The sequence below is a fragment of the Magallana gigas genome, chromosome 4 (genome assembly GCF_963853765.1).
Source record: "Magallana gigas chromosome 4, xbMagGiga1.1, whole genome shotgun sequence".
Lineage (NCBI taxonomy): Eukaryota > Metazoa > Mollusca > Bivalvia > Ostreida > Ostreidae > Magallana > Magallana gigas.
The window spans coordinates 55,977,157-55,999,495 of record NC_088856.1 but is presented as its reverse complement, the minus strand read 5'-3'; the positions used below and the strand labels follow the sequence as shown (position 1 = coordinate 55,999,495).

Here is a 22,339-nt window from a genome sequence, read left to right as displayed (position 1 = left end):
TACCTGAGATATTTGAGATGTCTCACCGGAAGTAAAACTTTTTATTCTTTATTTATAATGTGTATATGACCTTTTGTATTTCTATAGCTTAAATGTTACTTCCATGCTAATTAACCAAATATTTTTAAAAAATCAAAATTGGGTGTATTTCCTGTGACGACCGGAAGTTACGCCGGATAAAACAAACTAATGTGAACCCATGTACATACACAGATCTATCATCCCACAATGTTTGGTTGTTCAAATAGTTACCGTTTTTAAGATCTTGTCGAAATAAGGTTTTTTGTCTCGGGACAGGAAACGGACAAACGGAAGTGCGCAATGTAAATTGTTTTAAATATTTCTTGTATACTTGCCATTTGTACATAATTGTTAATTAAAAAAACTTAAAATATCAAAAGAAAACAGTTAAACTTATAAACAGCTTGATTTTTTTTAACTCTTCCTGTGTGGACCGGAAGTGACGGAAGACAAAATGAAACCGGTTAAACATATCTTCAATCAAATGTCTATCATTCATGAAAGTTTCATGATTTGATCATTTATAGTTTCTGGGATCTCGCGGGTACAAAATGTGTTTTAAAAAAGCTACCTGAGATAATTGAGATATCTCACCGGAAGTAGAATTTTTTTGTTGATATAACATCGCATAGATAACTTATGTATAGAATTATAGTTTTATGTTTATTCAACGGAAAATAAATTCAATGCGTAAAAATGATTATTTTTGAAGTGCTTCCGGTGACGACCGGAAGTTACGACGAACAAAACAAAATAGTTTAAACACATCTACAACTATAAGTCTATCATCCAAACAAACAAAGTTTGGGTGTTCAAAACTTTACCGTTTTTGAGATCTTGAGGTGACAAGCTTTTTCAATGCGGGACAGGAAACGGACGATCGGAAATGAATTTTGAAAAAATGAAAAAAACGCCTAGAGATATTATCATTGTCTTTCATTCCAGAAAATTTCAAAAAAATCTATCCTGCCATCTCCGAGAAATCTTGTGGACAAAAAAAAGGAAAAAAAAAAATAATAATAATAAAAAACCTTACAATCACTATAAGGTCTTCCGTTGGAAACGGAAGACCTTAACTAGACTCTTGTTGCAAAAGCAACAAAAAGGTCTTCCGTTTTGATTTACATGTATCAATTTAACTGTAAGACATTGCTTCTCTTACATAGAAAAAATAGTGGATGTGATAATTATTGTGAATGATATATCCAGACGTTACTTCTATGTAAAACAACCGGAATAAAAAAGAAATCAGTTTTTGAAGTACTTTCTGTGACGACCGGAAGTAGCGACGAACTAAACAAAACATGTTAACCAGTTTTACTATCATAAGTCAATCTTTCGTCAAAGTTTGGTTGTTTGCATCTCTGCCAAATTTGAGATATCTTTGAAACAATGTTTTCTATCTCGGGACCGGAAACGGACGAACGGAAGTTTTTAAAAAAGGGCTCGTATTTCGCATACATTTGCTTAGCGTGCATCACTGTTTATGGGGCTAGATAAAACACACAAGAAGGTTAGTTAAACTTGTTAAAAACATGATTTGTTTGAACCCTTACGGTGGGAACCGGAAGTGACAGTTGACAAAATAAAACCCGTAAAACACATTTTCAATTAAATGTCTATCATTCACGAAAGCTTTGTGTCTCAATCACTTACAGTGACAAAAATCTCGCGGGCATCACATTTGGAAAAGCTACATAGAGATATTTGAGATATCTCAACGGAAGTAAAATTTATTTGCTAATTTAACATTATATATATGTAATAACTAAGATTGTATACTGATATATTCATTCTATGTCTTATATATAAATTAAGAAAAAAAAATTGATGAGCTTCCGATGACGACTGGAAGTTACGCCGAACCAAACAAAATAGTGTAAACACATGTACATACATAGGTATATTATCCCACAAAGTTTGATTGCTCAAGTCAATACTGTTTCTGGGATCTCGTCGAAATAAGGTTTTTTGTCTCGGAACAGGAAACAGACAAACGCAAGTGCTCAAAGTAAATTGTATTAAATATTATTTGTATACTTTTCCTTTGTACTTTATTGTTCATCGAGCACACTACAAATGTCAGAAGAATTATGTTAATTTGATTAACAGCTCGATTTGTTTGAAGTCTTTCTGTGTGGACCGGAAGCGACGGAAAACAAAATGAAACCAGTTAAATACATTTTCAATCAAATGTCTATCATCCATGAAAGTTTTGTGCTTTGATCACATTTAGTTTCTGAGATCTCGTTTGTACATAATGTGTTTTAAAAAAGCTACCTGAAATATTTGAGATCTCTCACCGGAAGTAGATTTTTGTTGTTGATATAACATCGCATAGATAACTTATGCTTAAAATTTATACTTATATATTTATTTTATGAAAAAGGAATTAAATGCGTAAAAGAAGTTATTTTTTTATGTGCTTCCGGTGACGACCGGAAGTTACGCCGAGCAAAACAAAATAGTGGGAACACATCTACATACATTGGTCTATCATCCCACTTAGCTTGATCGTTTAAGTCGTTACCGTTTTTGAGATCTCGTCGAAAAAAGGTTTTTTGTCTCGGGACAGGAAACGGACGACCGGAAGTGCTCAATGTAAATTGTATTTAATATTTTTGTTGTACTTGCCTTTTCTACTTAATTGTTCATCGACTTCACTACAAATATAAAAGAAAAACAGTTTAACGGATAAACGGCTCTATTTGTTTGAACTCTTTCTGTGTGGACTGGAAGTAACGGAAGATAAAACAAAACCGGTTTAACACATCTTCAATCAAATGTCTATCATCCATTAAAGTTTTGTGCTTTGATCACTTACAGTTTCTGAGATCTCGTTTATACAAAATGTGTTTAAAAAAAGCTACCTGAGATATTTAAGATACATGTATCTCACAGGAAGTAGAATTTTGTTGTTGATATAACATCGCATAGATAACTTAAGCATAAAATTTATACTTATATATTTATTTTATGATAAAGGAATGGTTTCCGCCGTAGATTTTTTTGTCGGTAGGTGGCGCTCGTGTAGTAGCGGGTATAAACAAATCTCGTAACTATAGGCTATATTTACTACGGTACGTTTGCGTAACTTCAATCTTCAATGCCTCAGTATTGCTGTGTGCCTGGGTGCACGGGATATGGTGGACACAAGTTTCCACATGACAAAATTTACTCAAAAAAGTGGAGAATTGCGATAAAACGCACTGATCCAAAAACAAAACAACTTTGGAAACCCGGACCTAATGATGTTGTATGCAAGGCTCACTTTGTGTCGTCGGACTACAAGAGCACTTTATTAGGTTAGTAAAAATTTCAGTGATTTAATTTCGTTTATGTTTAAGGTTTCACATTTTCTTATCTTTTTGCTACATTTCAATACATAATTAGATACGTGCATTCATTTAATCCGAAATTCCTCAGAAAAACATCGCACTACATCCCAGTGCCTATTAAACATGTTAAACTGATTTCAATAGTAAGAGCATTGCAATTATACCACTATCTATTGTCAGAGGAATCTTGGATTTTGTATTTTTAATTAACAATTAAATTTATTTTGATTATCGGGAAGTACATGTACAGTAGCCTAATACTCTTGTCAAGTCCTCTTACATGGAAAGCTCCTATGTCCCAATGTAAAATGCACACTCACTCACTGTGAATGGAATTGATTTATATGCAATCTGTACATGTACTTCAAAAGTATAATCATTTAAAAAAACTTATTGTTTAACTTGTTTTTTCATCATCAATTAATTTTAAGAAAATGATGCTTTGTGGTTGCATGTTTTTGTTTCAGGTGTGCTGAAGATACATCACAAAGAAGATTCTGCAATGATAAGTCTTATCAGTTTTTTTTTCTTTAATTTCTAAGTAAAATTCAGTGCTTTATCAATTTATGGTAAGCATGTTACATTGATTCCCCTTTATTTGCTAATTATATGATGCACTCACAGGTTTTATCTGACATGCAATGACTATATTTTATACTTGTCTACTTATATCAAATGAAGTACATGTACTATTATAGCCAACTTATATCAAATGAAGTACATGTACTATTATAGCCAATTAGCCATTGTAAAATACTTTCTGATGAAGTTTCTTTTTCTTCCATACTTGTTAAACTCTAAGTAGAGAGTTACACCTGGGTACTATTCTGAGAATAATGAAACTCAATTTGAGTGCAAGAATCAGTCACAAGTATTTGCAAAATTCCTGATTTCTTTTGTTTTCCTCATGAGCATATGAATGCCTGACAAGCACATTCATTATATGTCAACATTTTGTTATTCAGGTGAGCGAGCTAGACTTAAGGAGGATGCTGTGCCATCTGTTTTCCCCTTCACCTCTACAACTTCTAAAAGGCGCCAACTTGTCACAAGGATCCCATCGCAACCAAGCATTTGTGACTATCAGGGTGTTCAGCATGAAATCATAGTTGAATCCTCCAATGATGAGACTGAAAATCTTGAAATTGAGTTGACCCCAGATGAGCTTGTTTCTAATGAAAGTGTACAATGTACTCTTCTTGGTCGTTTTTCTATTGAAAACATTAGAACAGATCCTAAAGCTATTAATTATTACACAGGTTTTTCAAACTATGATCATTTCCAATTCTTTTTTTACTGTCTTGGTCCAGCAGCTTCAGACCTAAAAAATCAACCAACCATTATTTCTCCCTTGGATCAGCTGTTCTTGACAGTGATTAAACTGAGACAAGCCAAAGAAGATTATGAACTTAGTCTCATGTTTGAAATAAGTGAATCAACAGTATCCAAAATTATTGTCATGTGGATAAATTTTATGTACTTTCAGCTCAAGGAACTTGACATTTGGCCTTCCCGTGAAATAATCGACAAAAACATGCCTGAAGATTTTCAGAAGAAGTTCCCAACAACGAGAGTAATTTTGGATGCAACCGAGATTCCGATTCAAAAGCCATCAGATGTAAACGCCCAATCAATAACTTGGTCAAGTTACAAACATCGTAATACACTGAAAACAATGATCGGTTGTACCCCTAGAGGTGCAGTTTCATTTATAAGTGAGTCTTTTGGTGGTTCAGCATCAGATCGACAGATAATAGAGTGTTCCAACATAATCAAACCGGAATCAAATATGTTTCTGCCAAAAGATAGTATAATGGCAGACCGTGGAATTATGGTGCAAGATTTATTTGCACCCATGGATGTATATGTTAATACTCCTACCATGCTGAAAGGTAAATCGCAACTTGAGCCAAAAGATGTTGTTCGAGACAGGAGAATTGCATCCAAGAGAATTCACGTAGAAAGAGTAATTGGCCTCTCCAAGACCTATAAAATTCTAAGTCATCCACTACCATCCAGTAAATGTGTTCTTGGTTCAAGAATAGTATTTGTTTGCTTTTCATTGTCAAACTTCAGAAAACCTATTGTAGATGGTTATGCTTAAAGTTATCCAACTGTTGGCTTTGTTTTGAGAAATGTTACTTGAGAATGCTGAATTATTAGTCATTTGTTCATAATACATGTAGTCATTTTGCAATGAATATTAAATCACAATGTTTATACCATTTTTTTGGTCATTAAATATTGGTTGTTGTTAAATCATGATAAAGATAACAAGAGTCTGTTCAATTGCTGGTACATGTATAATTAAGATAAAGAAATTAACAATTACAAATGCCAAATAATTAGTACAGATCAAGAGATAATGAACTTTGATTGAACAACATCTTCAGTTTCTTCCCTCACATTTTCCATAATACATAATGAATATACATAATAAGTGAAGTCAGCATTTAACTCAAGGTTGATATTGAATTTGTTAAAAAATGAATCCCACCATATGGCATATTTAATAAAGAGTGTTAAAATTTCAAGCATCTGCAATTAATAGTTTCTGAAAAAATGTGACAGAAATTTGTTACCGACAGCCAGACAAAAAGATAAAAAATTCTACACCCCCCCCCCTTCAGAGCAGCAGTATTAATTGTACAATATATTGATACAGAACAGTAGTATGACTGATTGTTTCATTTCACAGAAAGAGAATGACTTAATTTAATGTAACTTCAAATGAAAATGCAAACACCAAGCCAATGCATTAAAAAATGTACATTCTATCTTCTTTCTGCTATATCTAGTGCACCAAAAACTTCAACTTCAACAATGAAGTGTGCATAATATGTAAATAAGCTTACATGTGCATGAAATAAAATAGCATACAAGCCTATTACAAACAAGAAGCAACATATGGTCTGAAATGTTTCTTGTAGAAAATTTCTAGTTTTGGCAATAAACTAAAAAGACAATATTCCTCATCATATTCAAGTTTCAAGATCAAGATGTCACAAAATGTGTAAACAATGAAATAGCAGAGTTTTCTACCTGAAATATACAGTTGTCCTTGGATTTGGTCATAGTATTTATGACTTGATTTCAATGTAATTTTACCATTTGATTCAACAAGAAATGGGAATTTCTTCCCTGGTTTAATATCAACATCTCTACCACCATATGGGCATTTAACTTCTACTATGGCATCATTCTCTACTAAACCATCTGGTGTAGCACCAAGGAAAGGGTATTTGACAGACACAAATAACCCACACTTTTTAACTTTGAAATGAGTCAGTTCTTCAAACATGGAAATTGCTCTACTTTCATGCTGCCTACCATGAATGATGGGATAGGTAATGATTGACTTCGGTTGATAAATGCTAGAACACAATTTTCTAGTGTCTCTGCGGCAAGTCATTTTTACAATGTCACCAAAACGTGAGGCAGTAATTCGCCATTTTCTTTCATCAAACCAGGTTTTACTCTTGGCTTGCATCCTTGTAGATTTCTCTATGTCCTTGGCATCTTTTGGAGAGACCTTAAAAAGAGGACAATAAAATGAAAGGGGGACATTTTTTACCTGCATGTACGTTAAATCAACATGCAGCTTTTTGTTGATACAATGAACCTGTATATGATATTCTTATATTTGCTGCCATATTTAAATTGAATGCTGGTTTGACCTCAGATTTTCAACATGTAACAGAGACACTTTTAGCCTCAGCTGGGGTTTGAACCCTTGTCCTCTGGCATGCCAGTCCAGCACCCTACTGATTGAGCTAAAGGGTTAACCCACTAGCCAGAGCTTGTAGGAATGTTATATACCTGACTCTATCACAAACAAATTAATTAAACAATCTCATAAATGCATTTAGGTTGTAAAGTTCTGTTCATTAGTTTACTTACAGCAACTGCTTTGTCAACAAGATGCTCTGTTATAGGTTGTTGAAGGTAATCATGGTCTCTACTTGCAACCTAAAATGTGTATAAAATAAAGATAAAGTCATTACATGTATTACAATTATACTAGCTAGCTATCCATTTTACTGTAGTAGTTGGGGCTATATGAACCGTGGATATTGGCCTGGGTAGCTCAGTGGTAGAGCTCCTGACTAGAGTTGCAGGGTCCAGGGTTCGATTCCCGGTCTACATATGTTTTCAATTTATGTATATGCTTATTCCTGCTTTCCTATTACATTACTAATTAAGCTATTGTACAACTACTACAGTGAATTTAATTTTTGTGAAATAGTGCCATAAAAATTACCTGAAGACTGGTTGAAGGAGTTAAATATCTCAATGATATGTTGGTAGAGGACTGGGAACAGAAGTTCACCATACAGTTATAAATGTAACTGGAGTAGCCTGATGAGAATTTCATGTACTTGTCTTTCCTTGGATCCTCCAGCATTTCATCGGTGTGCTTCCTTTTCCAAGGGATTCTATCTGCTGCCAGTGGTTTACCTATAAAGTACTACACTTTATTATACATATACAGAGCCATTCATGGCATCATAATGCATATTAATGAGCCATGATTTCATGTAAAAATTAACTATTCAAAAGTATATAAAATATGTAATACACACCATCATATATTTTCTTTGGCACATGAAAGCTTTGCAGATTGTCTGTACAACCTTTCCTGACTGTTAAATTTCCCTTTTCCACAAAGCTCTCCACCATAAGAAAAACAGCAGCAACATGCTTACATGTTCCATGAGGCCCCTTGCCTGCAGGGCATTCACAATGGGAATTCAGAGGATCTCCTGTTCTTTTGTCAATTCCAATTTTAAAATTGTAGGATAACTATTGAAATATGAAAAAAGGATTTAAAAAGTAAGGTCATGCATGATCATTTCTAAAAAATGTTTTTATGGCCATTATGTATAGAAAATCAGTCAATAATCTTACAAAATCATCAGGACATAAATGATTACTATCAAGCTAAATTTAATATGACACTGAGGTAGTTTACCATCTGATATCATGTGGTCAATTTTGTTAATTTTACATGTATTGTCAAAGTTAGCACAATAAATTCATGAATAATTCAGAAACGTTTGCAAGGTTTTATATATTTATAAGCAATTACATCAACCTGTTATTGTATCATGTCTATTTAAATAGCATCAAAATTGTTGATCAAAACCTTTTGTTTCATTGCTGCACCCACTATTCCAGATAAATAAATATGTGCATCATCTGATGACATGCTGCATGCAAAAATTCTCTCTCCATTTAGAAGGTCCTTGCCCTTTTCCAAGGCTTTAAGGTCAGATGTCATCTGTTTGTCTTCTACAAAATGAAAATCAAAATTGGAAAATTTTCCTAGAGAATGTTCTTTTTTAAATTCAAAAGGTGATCAAATGTATGTTGTTATAATGTTGTAAGCCTGTACATGTACATGCAGAATCAGAAATACATTGCATTCTAGTTTAAGATATCACTAATAATTAGAAACATTTCAGTTAAATCTTGATTTACATATTTACCTGCCATTCTATACAGAAAGTATTGTTCAATCTGGTGATATGTTAACTGTGGCATTGACTTCCTGTGTTCTGGTCTGAGTTGCTGGAAGCCAGTTATAGGCCAGAATACATCTAATGGCTCTGGAATTATGATGGGATCTTCTCTGAAATTCTTATTTCTGTCATACGATTCAAGCCTGAAATATCCGAAGAGTAATACAATCCATAGACCTTGATGCACATGTGTAAACATGTACAATGACAAAATATATTCCTAAAGATCTGAGGTTTTCCTGGTCTATTAAAGCAATTATAATTATTATTAATGTTACTGGGCAGGTTTTACTGGCAAGTAAAATTTGAAAATCAGTGAAAAAAAAAGACCAGGATATTTTGGACTCTAATAGTAATCGGCTAATGTTACATTACTGTAGTTCCTATAGTGCCTTTAAAATGCTTTATCAAGTGTAAATTATTGAACAGTTTAATAATTTATTGATGATACAATGTCTTTATGATGAGGTATGTTTCAATTCAACAGTTCAAAATACAGATATGATGATTAAACTATATATCAAATAATTGTATATAAATAAAAGACACGTGAAAAATGTTTCACTGGACTACATTTTAAGATCGATTTTGGTGAATTCCTATTGTTGTAGAACAATTGACTAGACATTTTTTTCAAGCATTCATGAGCTTTGCAAACGAATTCGCTAAGCTCACGAAGCTCGTAGATATTGTTTATATATATATACAGTGTCAGATGAAAATATTTAAAAAAAGAGCTTGGACTTTGGGTACTTGTATCAAACAGTAATGTGACGTAGGCCTGTTTCTCAACCATGGCTCTTTGAAATCAACAAGATTTGTCTGACTTTTCAGCTAATCAGTGTGTACATATTTGCCTTGAAACCAGTTTTATTTTTTGAAACAGCTATAGTTACGTTCTAAACTGCCAAGTCTTGTGCTGTAAAACGACGATTAAATGTACACTTTATAAACGATCTCATAATTTCCGTGAATGAAAACTATGTCTTTATTTCTATATTAGATACCTACCTTTCGATCAGATTGATCTTCCTTCCCCCACATGCGGCACCTCTTTGAGCAAGCTCGCATTTTAGACGTTGCACCGACCACTGTTTATATTTGTCCGCCATTTTAATTTTTCTATAACCTCTAGTGCACGCGCGCCACCTAGCGAGTAATGACGTCGGCGAAAACCATTAAATGCGTAAAAGTAGTTATTTTTTATGTGCTTCCGGTGACGACCGGAAGTTACGCCGAGCAAAACAAAATAGTGGGAACACATCTACATACATTGGTCTATCATCCCACTAAGTTTGATTGTTTAAGTCGTTACCGTTTTTGAGATCCCGTCGAAACAAGGTTTTTTGTCTCGGGACAGGAAACGGACGACCGGAAGTGCTCAATGTGAATTGTATTTAAAATTTCATTTGTACTTGCGTTTTCTACTTAATTGTTCATCGACTTTACTACAAATATAAAAGAAAAACAGTTTTATGGATAAACGGCTCTATTTGTTTGAATTCTTTCTGTGTGGACCGGAAGTGACGGAAGAGAAAACGAAACCGGTTAAACACATCTTCAATCAAATGTCTATCATCCATGAAAGTTTTGTGCTTTGATCACTTATAGTTTCTGAGATCTCGTTCGTACAAAATGTGTTTCAAAAAAGGTACCTGAGATATTTGAGATATCTCACTGGAAGTAGAATTTTGTTGTTGATTTAACATCGCATAGATAACCTATGCATAGATTTTTCCTTATATATTTATTTTATGGAAAAGGAATTTTATGCGAAAAAGTAGATATTTTTGAAGTGCTTCCGGTGACGACCGGAAGTTACGACGAACAAAACAAAATAATTTAAACACATCTACAGCTATAGGTCTATCATCCCACAAAGTTTTGATGTTGAAGTTTTTACCATTTCTGAGATCTCGTTGATACAAGCTTTTTCAATGCGGGACAAGAAACGGACGACCGGAAATGATTTTTGACAAAATGAAAAAAACGCCTCGAGATATTGTCATTCTCTTTCATTCTAGAAAATTTCATAAAAATCTATTCACCCATCTCTGAGAAATCTTGTGGACAAAAAAAGGGAAAAAATAATAATAATAACTAGACTCTTGTTGCTATAGCAACAAAAAGGTCTTCCGTTCCTCACGTATAAATCTGTACAAAAGATCCATTTCTCTTGTAAACAGAAAACGGATATAATTTATACTGTAAAGGAATTCCCAAGAAATAAACAAAACAAAAAGACAAAACGTCATTTTTTGAGTACTTTCTGTGACGACCGGAAGTTACGCCGGATCATACAAAACATAGTAAACATATCTTCATACATTGCCTTGTCTTTCCTCAAAGTTTGAATGTTCAAGTTTTTGTTAGTTATAATATTTCGTTGAAAAAAGGTTTTTGTCTCGGGACCGGAAACGAACGAGCGGAAGTGATTACGAAATTGAAAATACGTATTTTAGTACATTTACCTATGATACATTATTGTTCATCACATTGAGTAAAATGTTTAAAAAAATTCTTATGTTAAAACAAAACAAAAAACCTTTTATTGCTTGAACACTTCGAGTGAAAACCGGAAGTGACGTACGACCAAATGGAACCCGTTCAACACATGTTCATTCAAATGTCCATTATCCATACAAGTTGTGTGTCTTGATCTCTCACTGTTTCTGAGATCTTGGGGGTAGTTTGTTTTAAAAGAAGGCTACCTGAGATATTTGAGATGTCTCACCGGAAGTAGAACTTTTTTTGGTTTTTTAAACATGTGTGGATGACCTCCTGTATTTTTGTAACTAAAATGTTACTTCCATGCTAAATAACCAACATATTTTTTAAAAATCAGAATTTGGTGTACTTCCTGTGACGACCGGAAGTTACGCCGGATAAAACAAAATAGTGTTAACACGTGTCCATACACAGGTCTATAATCCTACAAAGTTTGGTTGTTGAAGTCGTTACCGTTTTTGAGATCTCTTCGTTATAAGGTTTTTTGTCTCGGGACAGGAAACGGACAAACGGAAGTGCTTAATGAAATTTAAATTTTTTATATCTTGCTTACTTTCCTTTTTTTACATTATTATTCATCAAAATAGCTAAAACTATCAAAATAAAAACAGTTTAAAGGATAAACAGTTTGATTTGTTTGAACTCTTCCGCTGTGGACCGGAAGTGACGGACGACAAATTGAAACTGTTTAAACACATCTTCAATCAAATGTCTATGATTAGTGAAAGTTTTGTGTCTTGATCACAAGTTTGGATGTTCAAGTCTTTATCGTTTCTGAGATCTCATTGTCCATAGTTTTTGACGCGGGACAGGAAACGGACGACAGGAAGTGAATTTTGAAAAAATGAAAAAAACGCCTAGAGATATTATCATTTTCTATCAGTCCTGAAAAATTCAAGAAAATCCATCTAGCCATCTCTGAGAAATCTTGTGGACAAAAAAAGGAAAAAAAATAATAATAATAACTAGACTCTTGTTGCTATAGCAACAAAAAGGTCTTCCGTTCCTCACGTATAAATCTGTACAAAAGATCCATTTCTCTTGTAAACAGAAAACGGATATAATTTATACTGTAAAGGAATTCCCAAGAAATAAACAAAACAAAAAGCCAAAACGTCATTTTTTGAGTACTTTCTGTGACGACCGGAAGTTACGCCGGATCATACAAAACATAGTAAACATATCTTCATACATTGCCTTGTCTTTCCTCAAAGTTTGAATGTTCAAGTTTTTGTTAGTTATAATATTTCGTTGAAAAAAGGTTTTTGTCTCGGGACCGGAAACGAACGAGCGGAAGTGATTACGAAATTGAAAATACGTATTTTAGTACATTTACCTATGATACATTATTGTTCATCACATTGAGTAAAATGTTTAAAAAAATTCTTATGTTAAAACAAAACAAAAAACCTTTTATTGCTTGAACACTTCGAGTGAAAACCGGAAGTGACGTACGACCAAATGGAACCCGTTCAACACATGTTCATTCAAATGTCCATTATCCATACAAGTTGTGTGTCTTGATCTCTCACTGTTTCTGAGATCTTGGGGGTAGTTTGTTTTAAAAGAAGGCTACCTGAGATATTTGAGATGTCTCACCGGAAGTAGAACTTTTTTTGGTTTTTTAAACATGTGTGGATGACCTCCTGTATTTTTGTAACTAAAATGTTACTTCCATGCTAAATAACCAACATATTTTTTAAAAATCAGAATTTGGTGTACTTCCTGTGACGACCGGAAGTTACGCCGGATAAAACAAAATAGTGTTAACACGTGTCCATACACAGGTCTATAATCCTACAAAGTTTGGTTGTTGAAGTCGTTACCGTTTTTGAGATCTCTTCGTTATAAGGTTTTTTGTCTCGGGACAGGAAACGGACAAACGGAAGTGCTTAATGAAATTTAAATTTTTTATATCTTGTTTACTTTCCTTTTTTTACATTATTATTTATCAAAGTAGCTAAAACTATCAAAATAAAAACAGTTTAAAGGATAAACAGTTTGATTTGTTTGAACTCTTCCGCTGTGAACCGGAAGTGACGGACGACAAATTGAAACTGTTTAAACACATCTTCAATCAAATGTCTATAATTAGTGAAAGTTTTGTGTCTTGATCACGTACAGTACCTGAGAACTTGCGGGTACAAAATATGTTTTAAAAAAGCTTCCTGAGATAATCGAGATATCTCACCGGAAGTAGAACTTTTTTGTTTATTTAACATTGCATAGATGACATATGTAAGCATCTATACTAATATTTTTATTCTATGGAAAATGAATTAAATACGTAAAAACAAAAATGTTTGAAGAGCTTCCGGTGACGACCGGAAGTTACGACAAACAAAACAAAAGTGTTTAAACACATCTACAACTATAGGTCTATCATCCCTCAAAGTTTGGATGTTCAAATCTTTATCGTTTCTGGGATCTCGATGTGACAAGCTTTTTGTCGCGGGACAGGAAACGGACGACAGGAAGTCGATTTTGAAAAAATGAAAAAAACGCCTCGAGATACGATCATTTTCTATCATTCCTGAAAACTTGAAGTAAATTGATCCAGCCATCTCTGAGATATCTTGTGGACAAAAAAATGGGAAAAAAATAATAATAACTAGACTCTTGTTGCAAAAGCAACAAAAAGGTCTTCCGTTTTGATATAGAAGTATCAATTTAACTGTAAGACATTGCTTCTCTAACATAAATAAAAAATGGATACGAAAATTATTGTGAATGATAAAAATATCAAAATTGGGTGTACTTCCTGTGACGACCGGAAGTTACGCCGGATAAAACAAAATAGTGTTAACACATGTACATACATAGGTCTATCATCCCACAAAGTTTGGTTGTTCAAGTCGTTACTGTTTTTGAGATCTCGTCGAAATCAGGTTTTTGGTCTCTGGACAGGAAACGGGCAAACGGAAGTGTTCAATTTAAATTGTATTAAATATTTCTTGTATACTTGCCTTTTATACATTATTTTTCATTTATCTAACTAAAATATATCAAAGGAAAACAGTTAAACTGATAGACAGCTCTTTTTTTTAACTCTTCCGGTATGGACCGGAAGTGACGGAAGACAAAATGAAACCGGTTAAACACATCTTCAATCAAATGTCTATCATCTATGAAAGTTTCGTGTCTTGATCGCTTATAGTTTCTGATATCTCGCGGGTACAAAATGTGTTTTAAAAAAGCTACCTGAGATAATTGAGATATCTCACCGGAAGTAGAAATTTTTTGTTGATATTACATCGCAGAGATTTCCTATGAATAGATTTATTCTTATATATTTATTCTATTGACAAAAAAATGATGCGTAAAAAAAAAATATTTTTTAAGTACTTCCGGTGACGACCGGAAGTTATGACGAACAAAACAAAAGTGTTTAAACACATCTACAGCTATAGGTCTATCATCCCACAAAGTTTGAATGTTTAAGTCTTTACCGTTTCTTAGATCTCGAGGTGACAAGCTTTTTGTCGCGGGACAGGAAACGGACGACCGGAAGTGAATTTAGAACATTTTTAAATAAAATCCTCTAGATCTTTTTATTTTCTGTCATTCCTGAAAATTTTATAAAAATCCATCAAGACATCTCTGAGAAATTCACGAGAGAAAAAGGGGAAAAAAATAATAATAACTAGACACTTGTTGCTATAGCAACAAAAAGGTCTTCCGTTCCTCATGCAAAAATCTGCACATAAAAATCCATTTCTCTTGTGAAAAGAAAAGAAATATAATATATACTAAAAAGAAATTCCCAAGAAATTATTTCCAAGTTAAACAAAACAAAAAGACAAAATGTCAATTTTTGAGTTCTTTCTGTGACGACCGGAAGTTAAGCCGTATTATACATACAGAGCATAGTAAACATAACTTCATGCATTTTTTTGTCTTTCCTCAAAGTTCAGATGTTCAGTTTTTTGTTTATTATAATATTTCTTTGAGAAAAGGTTTTTGTCTTGGGACAATTTAAAAAAGAAATTACCAGAGATATTTGAGATGTCTAACCGGAAGTATATTATTTTTTTGCATTTTTTTTACCATGAATAGATGACATTTTGTATTTCTATTGCTAAATTGATACTTCCATGCTACATAAGAAAACATTTTTATAAAATCAAATTTGGGCGCACTTCCTGTGACGACCGGAAGTTATGCCGGATTAAACAAAAAAGTTTTTACACATGTACATACATAGGTCTATCATCCCACAAAGTTTTGTTGTTCAAATGGTAAACGTTTTTGAGATTTCGTCGAAATAAGGTATTTTATCTCGGGACAGGAAACGGACAAACGGAAGTGTTCAATGTAAATTATATTAAATATTTGTTGTATACTTACCTTTTGTTCATTAGTGTTCATTTAACTTACTCAAAATGTCAAAGAAAAACAGTTAAACTGATAAACAGCTCGATTTTTTAAAACTCTTCCTGTGTGGACCGGAAGTGACGGCTGACAAAATGAAACCGGTTAAACACATCTTCAATCAAATGTCTATCATCCATGAAAGTTTCGTGTGTTGATCGTTTATAGTTCGTGAGATCTCGCGGGTACAAAATGTGTTTTAAAAAAGCTACCTGAGATAATTGAGATATCTCACCGGAAGTAGAATTTTTTTTTAATATTACATCGCAGAGATTTCCTATGTATAGATTTATTCTATGGACAAAAAATTTAATGCGTAAAAATAATTATTTTTTGAGTGCTTCCCGTGACAACCGGAAGTTATGACGAACAAAACAAAAGTGTTTAAACACATCTACGGCTATATGTCTATAATCCCACAAAGTTTGAATGTTCAAGTCTTTACCGTTTTTTAGATCTCGAGGTGACAAGCTTTTTGTCGCGGTACAGGAAACGGACAAACGGAAGTGAATTTAGAAAATGTTTAAATAAAATCCTCTAGATCTTTTTATTTTCAGTCATTCTAGAAAATTTTATAAAAATCCATTAAGACATCTCTGAGAAATTCACAAGACAAAAAGGGGGGAAAAAAATAATAATAACTAGACTCTTGTTGCAAAAGCAACAAAAAGGTCTTCCGTTTTGATATACATGAATCAATTTAACCGTAGACATTGCTTTTCTTACATAGAGAAAATAGTTAATATGATAAGTATTGTAAATGATATATCCAGACGTTACTTCCATGTAAAACAACGAGATTGAAAAAGAAATAAATTTTTGAAGTACTCTCTGTGACGACCGAAAGTAATGCCGAACTAAACAAAACAGGTTATAAAGTTTGGTTGTTAAAAATATGATTTATTTGAATCCTTCCGGTGAAAACCAGAAGTAGCAGTTGACAAAATAAAACCCGCTAAACATATCATCAATCAAATGTCTATCATTCATTAAAGCTTTGTGTTTCATTCACTTACAGTGACAAAATTCTTGCGGGCATCAAATTTGTAAAAGGGAAAGCTACACAGAGATATTTGAGATATCTCACCGGAAGGAACAGTTATTTGAAAATTTAACATTATAAAAATGACACATCTAAGATTGTATACTGATATATTCATTCCATGTAAAAGAAATAAATAAAGAAAAAACATATTATTTGTTGTGCTTCCGGTAACAACCGGAAGTTACGCCGAACAAAATTAAATAGTTAAAAAAAAAATGTACATATATAGGTCTATCATCCCACAAAGTTTGATTGTTCAGGTCGACATCATTTATGAGATCTCGTCGAAATAAGGTTTTTTGTCTCGGGAAAGGAAACGGACAAACGGAAGCGTTCAATATAAATTGTATTAAATATTTCTTGTATACTTGTCTTTTGTACATTATTGTTCATCGAAGTCACTACAAATATCAATGAAAAACAGTTAAACTGATAAAAAGTTCGATTTGTTTGAACTCCTCTTGTGTGGACCGGAAGTGACGGAAGACAAAATGAAACCGGTTAAACATATCTTCAATATAATGTCTATCATTCATGAACGTTTTGCGCTTTGATCACTTATAGATTCTGAGAACTTGTTTGTACAAAATGAGTTTCAAAAAAGCTACCTGAGATATTTGAGATATCTCACCGGAAGTAGAATTTTTTTGTTGATATAACATTGCATTGATAACTTATGTATAGATTTATACTTATATATCTATTCTATGGCAAAAGAATTTAATGCGTAAAAATATTTATTTTTGAAGAGCTTCCGGTGACGACTGGAAGTTACGCCAAACAAAACAGAATAGTGTAAACACATGTACATACATATGTCTATCATCCCACAAAGTTTTATTGTTCAAGTTGTCACCGTTTTTGAGATCTCATCGAAATAAGGTTTTTTGTCTCGGGACAGGAAACGGACAAACGGAAGTGCTTAATGTACATTTTATTAGTTATTTTTTGTATACTTGCCCTTTGCATTTTATTGTTCATCGAGCACACTACAGATATCAAAGACAAAAAGTTTAACTGATAAACAGCTCGATTTGTTTGAACTCTTCCTGTGTGGACCGGAAGTGACGGAAGACAAAGTGAAACCGGTTAAACACATCCTCAATCAAATGTCTATCATCCATGAAAGTTTCGGGTCTTGATCACTTATAGTTTCTGAGATCTCGCGGGTACAAAATGTGTTTTAAAACAGCTACCTGAGATGATTGAGATATCTCACCGGAAGTAGAATTTTTTTGTTGATTTAAAATTGCATAGATAACTTATGTGTAGATTTATACTTATATATTTAATTTGTGGAAAATAAATTTATTACGTGAAATGACTATTTTTGAAGTGCTTCCGGTGACGACCGGAAGTAACGACGAACAAAACAAAATAGTTTAAACACATCTACATACACAGGTATATTATCGTACAAAGTTTCGTTGTTCAAGTCTTTACCATTCTTGAGATCTCGAGGTGACAAGCTTTTTTGTTGTGGGACAGGAAACGGACGACCGAAAATGATTTTTGAAAAAATGAAAAAAACGTCCCTAGTGTTTATTATTTCCTATTATTCCTGAAAATTTCAAGGAAATATATCCAGTCATCTCTGAGAAAATCGGGGAAAAAAATAAGAATAATAATAATAACTAGACTCTTGTTGCTATAGCAACAAAAAGGTCTTCCGTTCCTCATGTATTAATCTGCACAATAAATCCAGTTATCTTGTAAACAGAAAATGGATATAATATATATAAGCTTTGTGTCTTGATCTATCACAGTTTCTGAGATCTTATTTATACTTTGTTTTTAAAAAAGAAGGCTATCTGAGATATATGAGATGTCTCACCGGAAGTAGAACTTTTTTTTACCATGTGTAGATGACTTTTTGTATTTCTATAGCTAAATGTTACTTCAATGCTAAATAACCAAAATATTTAAAAAAAAATCAAAATTGGGTGTACTTCCTGTGACGACCGGAAGTTACGCCGGATAAAACAAAATAGTGTTAACACATGTACATACATAGGTCTATCATCCCACAAAGTATGGATGTTCAAGTCGTTACTGTTTTTGAGATCTCGTCGAAATAAGGTTTATGGTTTCTGGACAGGAAACGGGCAAACGGAAGTGTTCAATCTGAATTGTATTCAATATTTCTTGTATACTTGCCATTTGTACATTATTTTTCATTTATCTAACTAAAAAATATCAAAGGAAAACAGTTAAACTGATAAACAGCTCGATTTTTTTAACTCTTCCGGTATGGACCGGAAGTGACGGAAGACAAAATGAAACCGGTTAAACACATCTTCAATCAAATGTCTATCATCCATGAAAGTTTCGTGTCTTGATCGCTTATAGTTTTCGAGATCTCGCGGGTACAAATTGTGTTTTTAAAAAGCTACCTGAGATAATTGAGATATCTCACCGGAAGTAGAATTTTTTTGTTGATATAACATCGCATAGGTAACTTATGTATAGAATTATAGTTTTATGTTTATTCTATGGAAAAGAAATTTATTGCATAGAAATAATAATTTTTGAAGTGCTTCCGGTGACGACCGGAAGTTACGACGAACAAAAAAAAATAGTTTAAACACATCTACAGCTATAGGTCTATCATCCCACAAAGTTTGGGTGTTCAAAACTTTACCGTTTTTGAGATCTCGAGGTGACAAGCTTTGTCAACGCGGGACAGGAAACGCACGACCGGAAATGAATTTTGAAAAAATGAAAAAAACGCCTAGAGATATTATCATTGTCTTTCATTCCAGAAAATTTCAAAAATATCTATCCAGCCATCTCCGAGAAATCTTGTGGACAAAAAAAGGAAAAAAAAAAATAATAATAACTAGACTCTTGTTGCAAAAGCAACAAAAAGGTCTTCCGTTTTGATATAGAAGTATCAATTTAACTGTAAGACATTGCTTCTCTCACATAAATAAAAAATGGTTACGAAAATTATTGTGAATGATAAAAATATCAAAATTGGGTGTACTTCCTGTGACGACCGGAAGTTACGCCTGATAAAACAAAATAGTGTTAACACATGAACATACATAGGTCTATCATCCCACAAAATTTGGTTGTTCAAGTCGTTACTGTTTTTGAGATCTCGTCGAAATCAGGTTTTTGGTCTCTGGACAGGAAACAGGCAAGCGAAAGTGTTCAATGTAAATTGTATTCAATATTTCTTGTATACTTGCCTTTTGTACATTATTTTTCATTTATCTTACTAAAATATATCAAAGGAAAACAGTTAAACTGATAGACAGCTCTTTTTTTTTAACTCTTCCGGTATGGACCGGAAGTGACGGAAGACAAAATGAAACCGGTTAAACACATCTTCAATCAAATGTCTATCATCTATGAAAGTTTCGTGTCTTGATCGCTTATAGTTTCTGATATCTCGCGGGTACAAAATGTGTTTTAAAAAAGCTACCTGAGATAATTGAGATATCTCACCGGAATTAGAAATTTTTTGTTGATATTACATCGCAGAGATTTCCTATGAATAGATTTATTCTTATATATTTATTCTATTGACCAAAAAATTGATGCGTAAAAAAAAATATTTTTTAAGTGCTTCCGGTGACGACCGGAAGTTATGACGAACAAAACAAAAGTGTTTAAACACATCTACAGCTATAGGTCTATCATCCCACAAAGTTTGAATGTTTAAGTCTTTACCGTTTCTTAGATCTCGAGGTGACAAACTTTTTGTCGCGGGACAGGAAACGGACGACCGGAAGTGAATTTAGAACTTCTTAATTAAAATCCTCTAGATCTTTTTATTTTCTGTCATTCCTGAAAATTTTATAAAAATCCATCAAGACATCTCTGAGAAATTCACGAGAGAAAAAGGGGAAAAAAATAATAATAATAATAATAATAAAAAGAAACATTACAATCACTATAAGGTCTTCCGTTGGAAACGGAAGACCTTAATAAAAAACCTTACAATCACTATAAGGTCTTCCGTTGGAAACGGAAGACCTTAAAAAGAAACATTACAATCACTATAAGGTCTTCCGTTGGAAACGGAAGACCTTAAAAAGAAACATTACAATCACTATAAGGTCTTCCGTTGGAAACGGAAGACCTTAATAATAATAACTAGACTCTTGTTGCTATAGCAACAAAAAGGTCTTCCGTTCCTCACATATAAATCTGTACAAAAGATCCATTTCTCTTGTAAACAGAAAACGGATATAATTTATACTGTAAAGGAATTCCCAAGAAATAAACAAAACAAAAAGACAAAACGTCATTTTTTGAGTACTTTCTGTGACGACCGGAAGTTACGTCGGATCATACAAAACATAGTAAACATATCTTCATACATTGCCTTGTCTTTCCTCAAAGTTTGGATGTTCAAGTTTTTGATAGTTATAATATCTCGTTGAGAAAAGGTTTTTGTCTCGGGACCGGAAACGAACGAACGGAAGTGATTAAGAAATTGAAAATACGTATTTTAGTACATTTACCTATGATACGTTATTGTTCATCACATTGAGTAAAATGTTAAAAAAATTCTAATGTTAAAACAAAACAAAAAATCTTTTATTGCTTGAACACTTCGAGTGAAAACCGGAAGTGACGTACGACCAAATGGAACCCGTTCAACACATGTTCATTCAAATGTCCATTATCCATACAAGTTTTGTGTCTCGATCTCTCACTGTTTCTGAGATCTTGGGGGTAGTTTGTTTTTTTAAAAGAAGGCTACCTGAGATATTTGAGATGTCTCACCGGAAGTAGAACTTTTTTTGGTTTTTTACCATGTGTGGATGACCTCCTGTATTTTTGTAACTAAAATGTTACTTCCATGCTAAATAACCAACATATTTTTAAAAAATCAGAATTTGGTGTACTTCCTGTGACGACCGGAAGTTACGCCGGATAAAACAAAATAGTGTTAACACGTGTCCATACACAGGTCTATAATCCTACAAAGTTTGGTTGTTGAAGTCGTTACCGTTTTTGAGATCTCTTCGATATAAGGTTTTTTGTCTCGGGACAGGAAACGGACAAACGGAAGTGCTTAATGAAATTTAAATTTTTTGTATCTTGATTAATTTCCTATTTTTCATTATTATTCATCAAAGTAGCTAAAACTATCAAAATAAAAACAGTTTAACGGATAAACAGTTTGATTTGTTTGAACTCTTCCGCTGTGGACCGGAAGTGACGGACGACAAAATGAAACTGTTTAAACACATCTTCAATCAAATGTCTATGATTAGTGAAAGTTTTGTGTCTTGATCACGAACAGTACCTGAGAACTTGCGGGTACAAAATATGTTTTAAAAAAGCTTCCTGAGATAATCGAGATATCTCACCGGAAGTAGAACTTTTTGGTTTATTTAACATTGCATAGATGACATATGTTAGGATCTATACTAATATTTTTATTCTATGGAAAATAAATTAAATACGTAAAAACAAAAATTTTTGAAGAGCTTCCGGTGACGACCGGAAGTTACGACAAACAAAACAAAAGTGTTTAAACACATCTACAACTATAGGTCTATCATCCCTCAAAG

At 33.1% G+C, this 22,339-nt stretch overlaps 2 protein-coding genes across 6 annotated transcripts; one reads left to right on the top strand and one right to left on the bottom strand.

Moving 5' to 3' along the window:
- Positions 1–3,104: 3,104 nt before the first annotated feature.
- On the top strand, positions 3,105–5,566 carry LOC117682668 (uncharacterized). 4 transcript variants are annotated; one of them, XR_010713453.1, is made up of 2 exons: positions 3,105–3,326; positions 3,827–5,566. XR_010713453.1 is itself a non-coding variant. In XM_066083129.1 (2 exons), the coding sequence occupies exons 1-2, from the start codon at positions 3,128–3,130 to the stop codon at positions 5,461–5,463; spliced, it is 1,338 nt and encodes a 445-aa protein (XP_065939201.1). In that variant the 5' UTR covers positions 3,105–3,127; the 3' UTR covers positions 5,464–5,566. The 4 variants fall into 4 exon arrangements, 1 of the variants encoding a protein (XP_065939201.1); XR_010713455.1 differs by having other exon boundaries at positions 3,105–3,928; positions 4,325–5,566; XR_010713454.1 differs by having other exon boundaries at positions 3,105–4,230; positions 4,325–5,566.
- An 82-nt stretch (positions 5,567–5,648) lies between these two features.
- Positions 5,649–10,059, bottom strand: LOC117680721 (uncharacterized). 2 transcript variants are annotated; one of them, XM_034443115.2, is made up of 7 exons: positions 9,893–10,059; positions 8,849–9,024; positions 8,506–8,651; positions 7,943–8,162; positions 7,621–7,817; positions 7,260–7,328; positions 5,649–6,891 (listed from the first exon to the last, which is right to left on the bottom strand). In XM_034443115.2, the coding sequence occupies exons 1-7, from the start codon at positions 9,991–9,993 to the stop codon at positions 6,247–6,249; spliced, it is 1,554 nt and encodes a 517-aa protein (XP_034299006.2). In that variant the 5' UTR covers positions 9,994–10,059; the 3' UTR covers positions 5,649–6,246. The 2 variants fall into 2 exon arrangements, with proteins under 2 accessions (XP_034299006.2, XP_065939200.1); XM_066083128.1 differs by having other exon boundaries at positions 6,871–6,891; positions 7,739–7,817.
- Between the last annotated feature and the right edge of the window lie 12,280 nt (positions 10,060–22,339).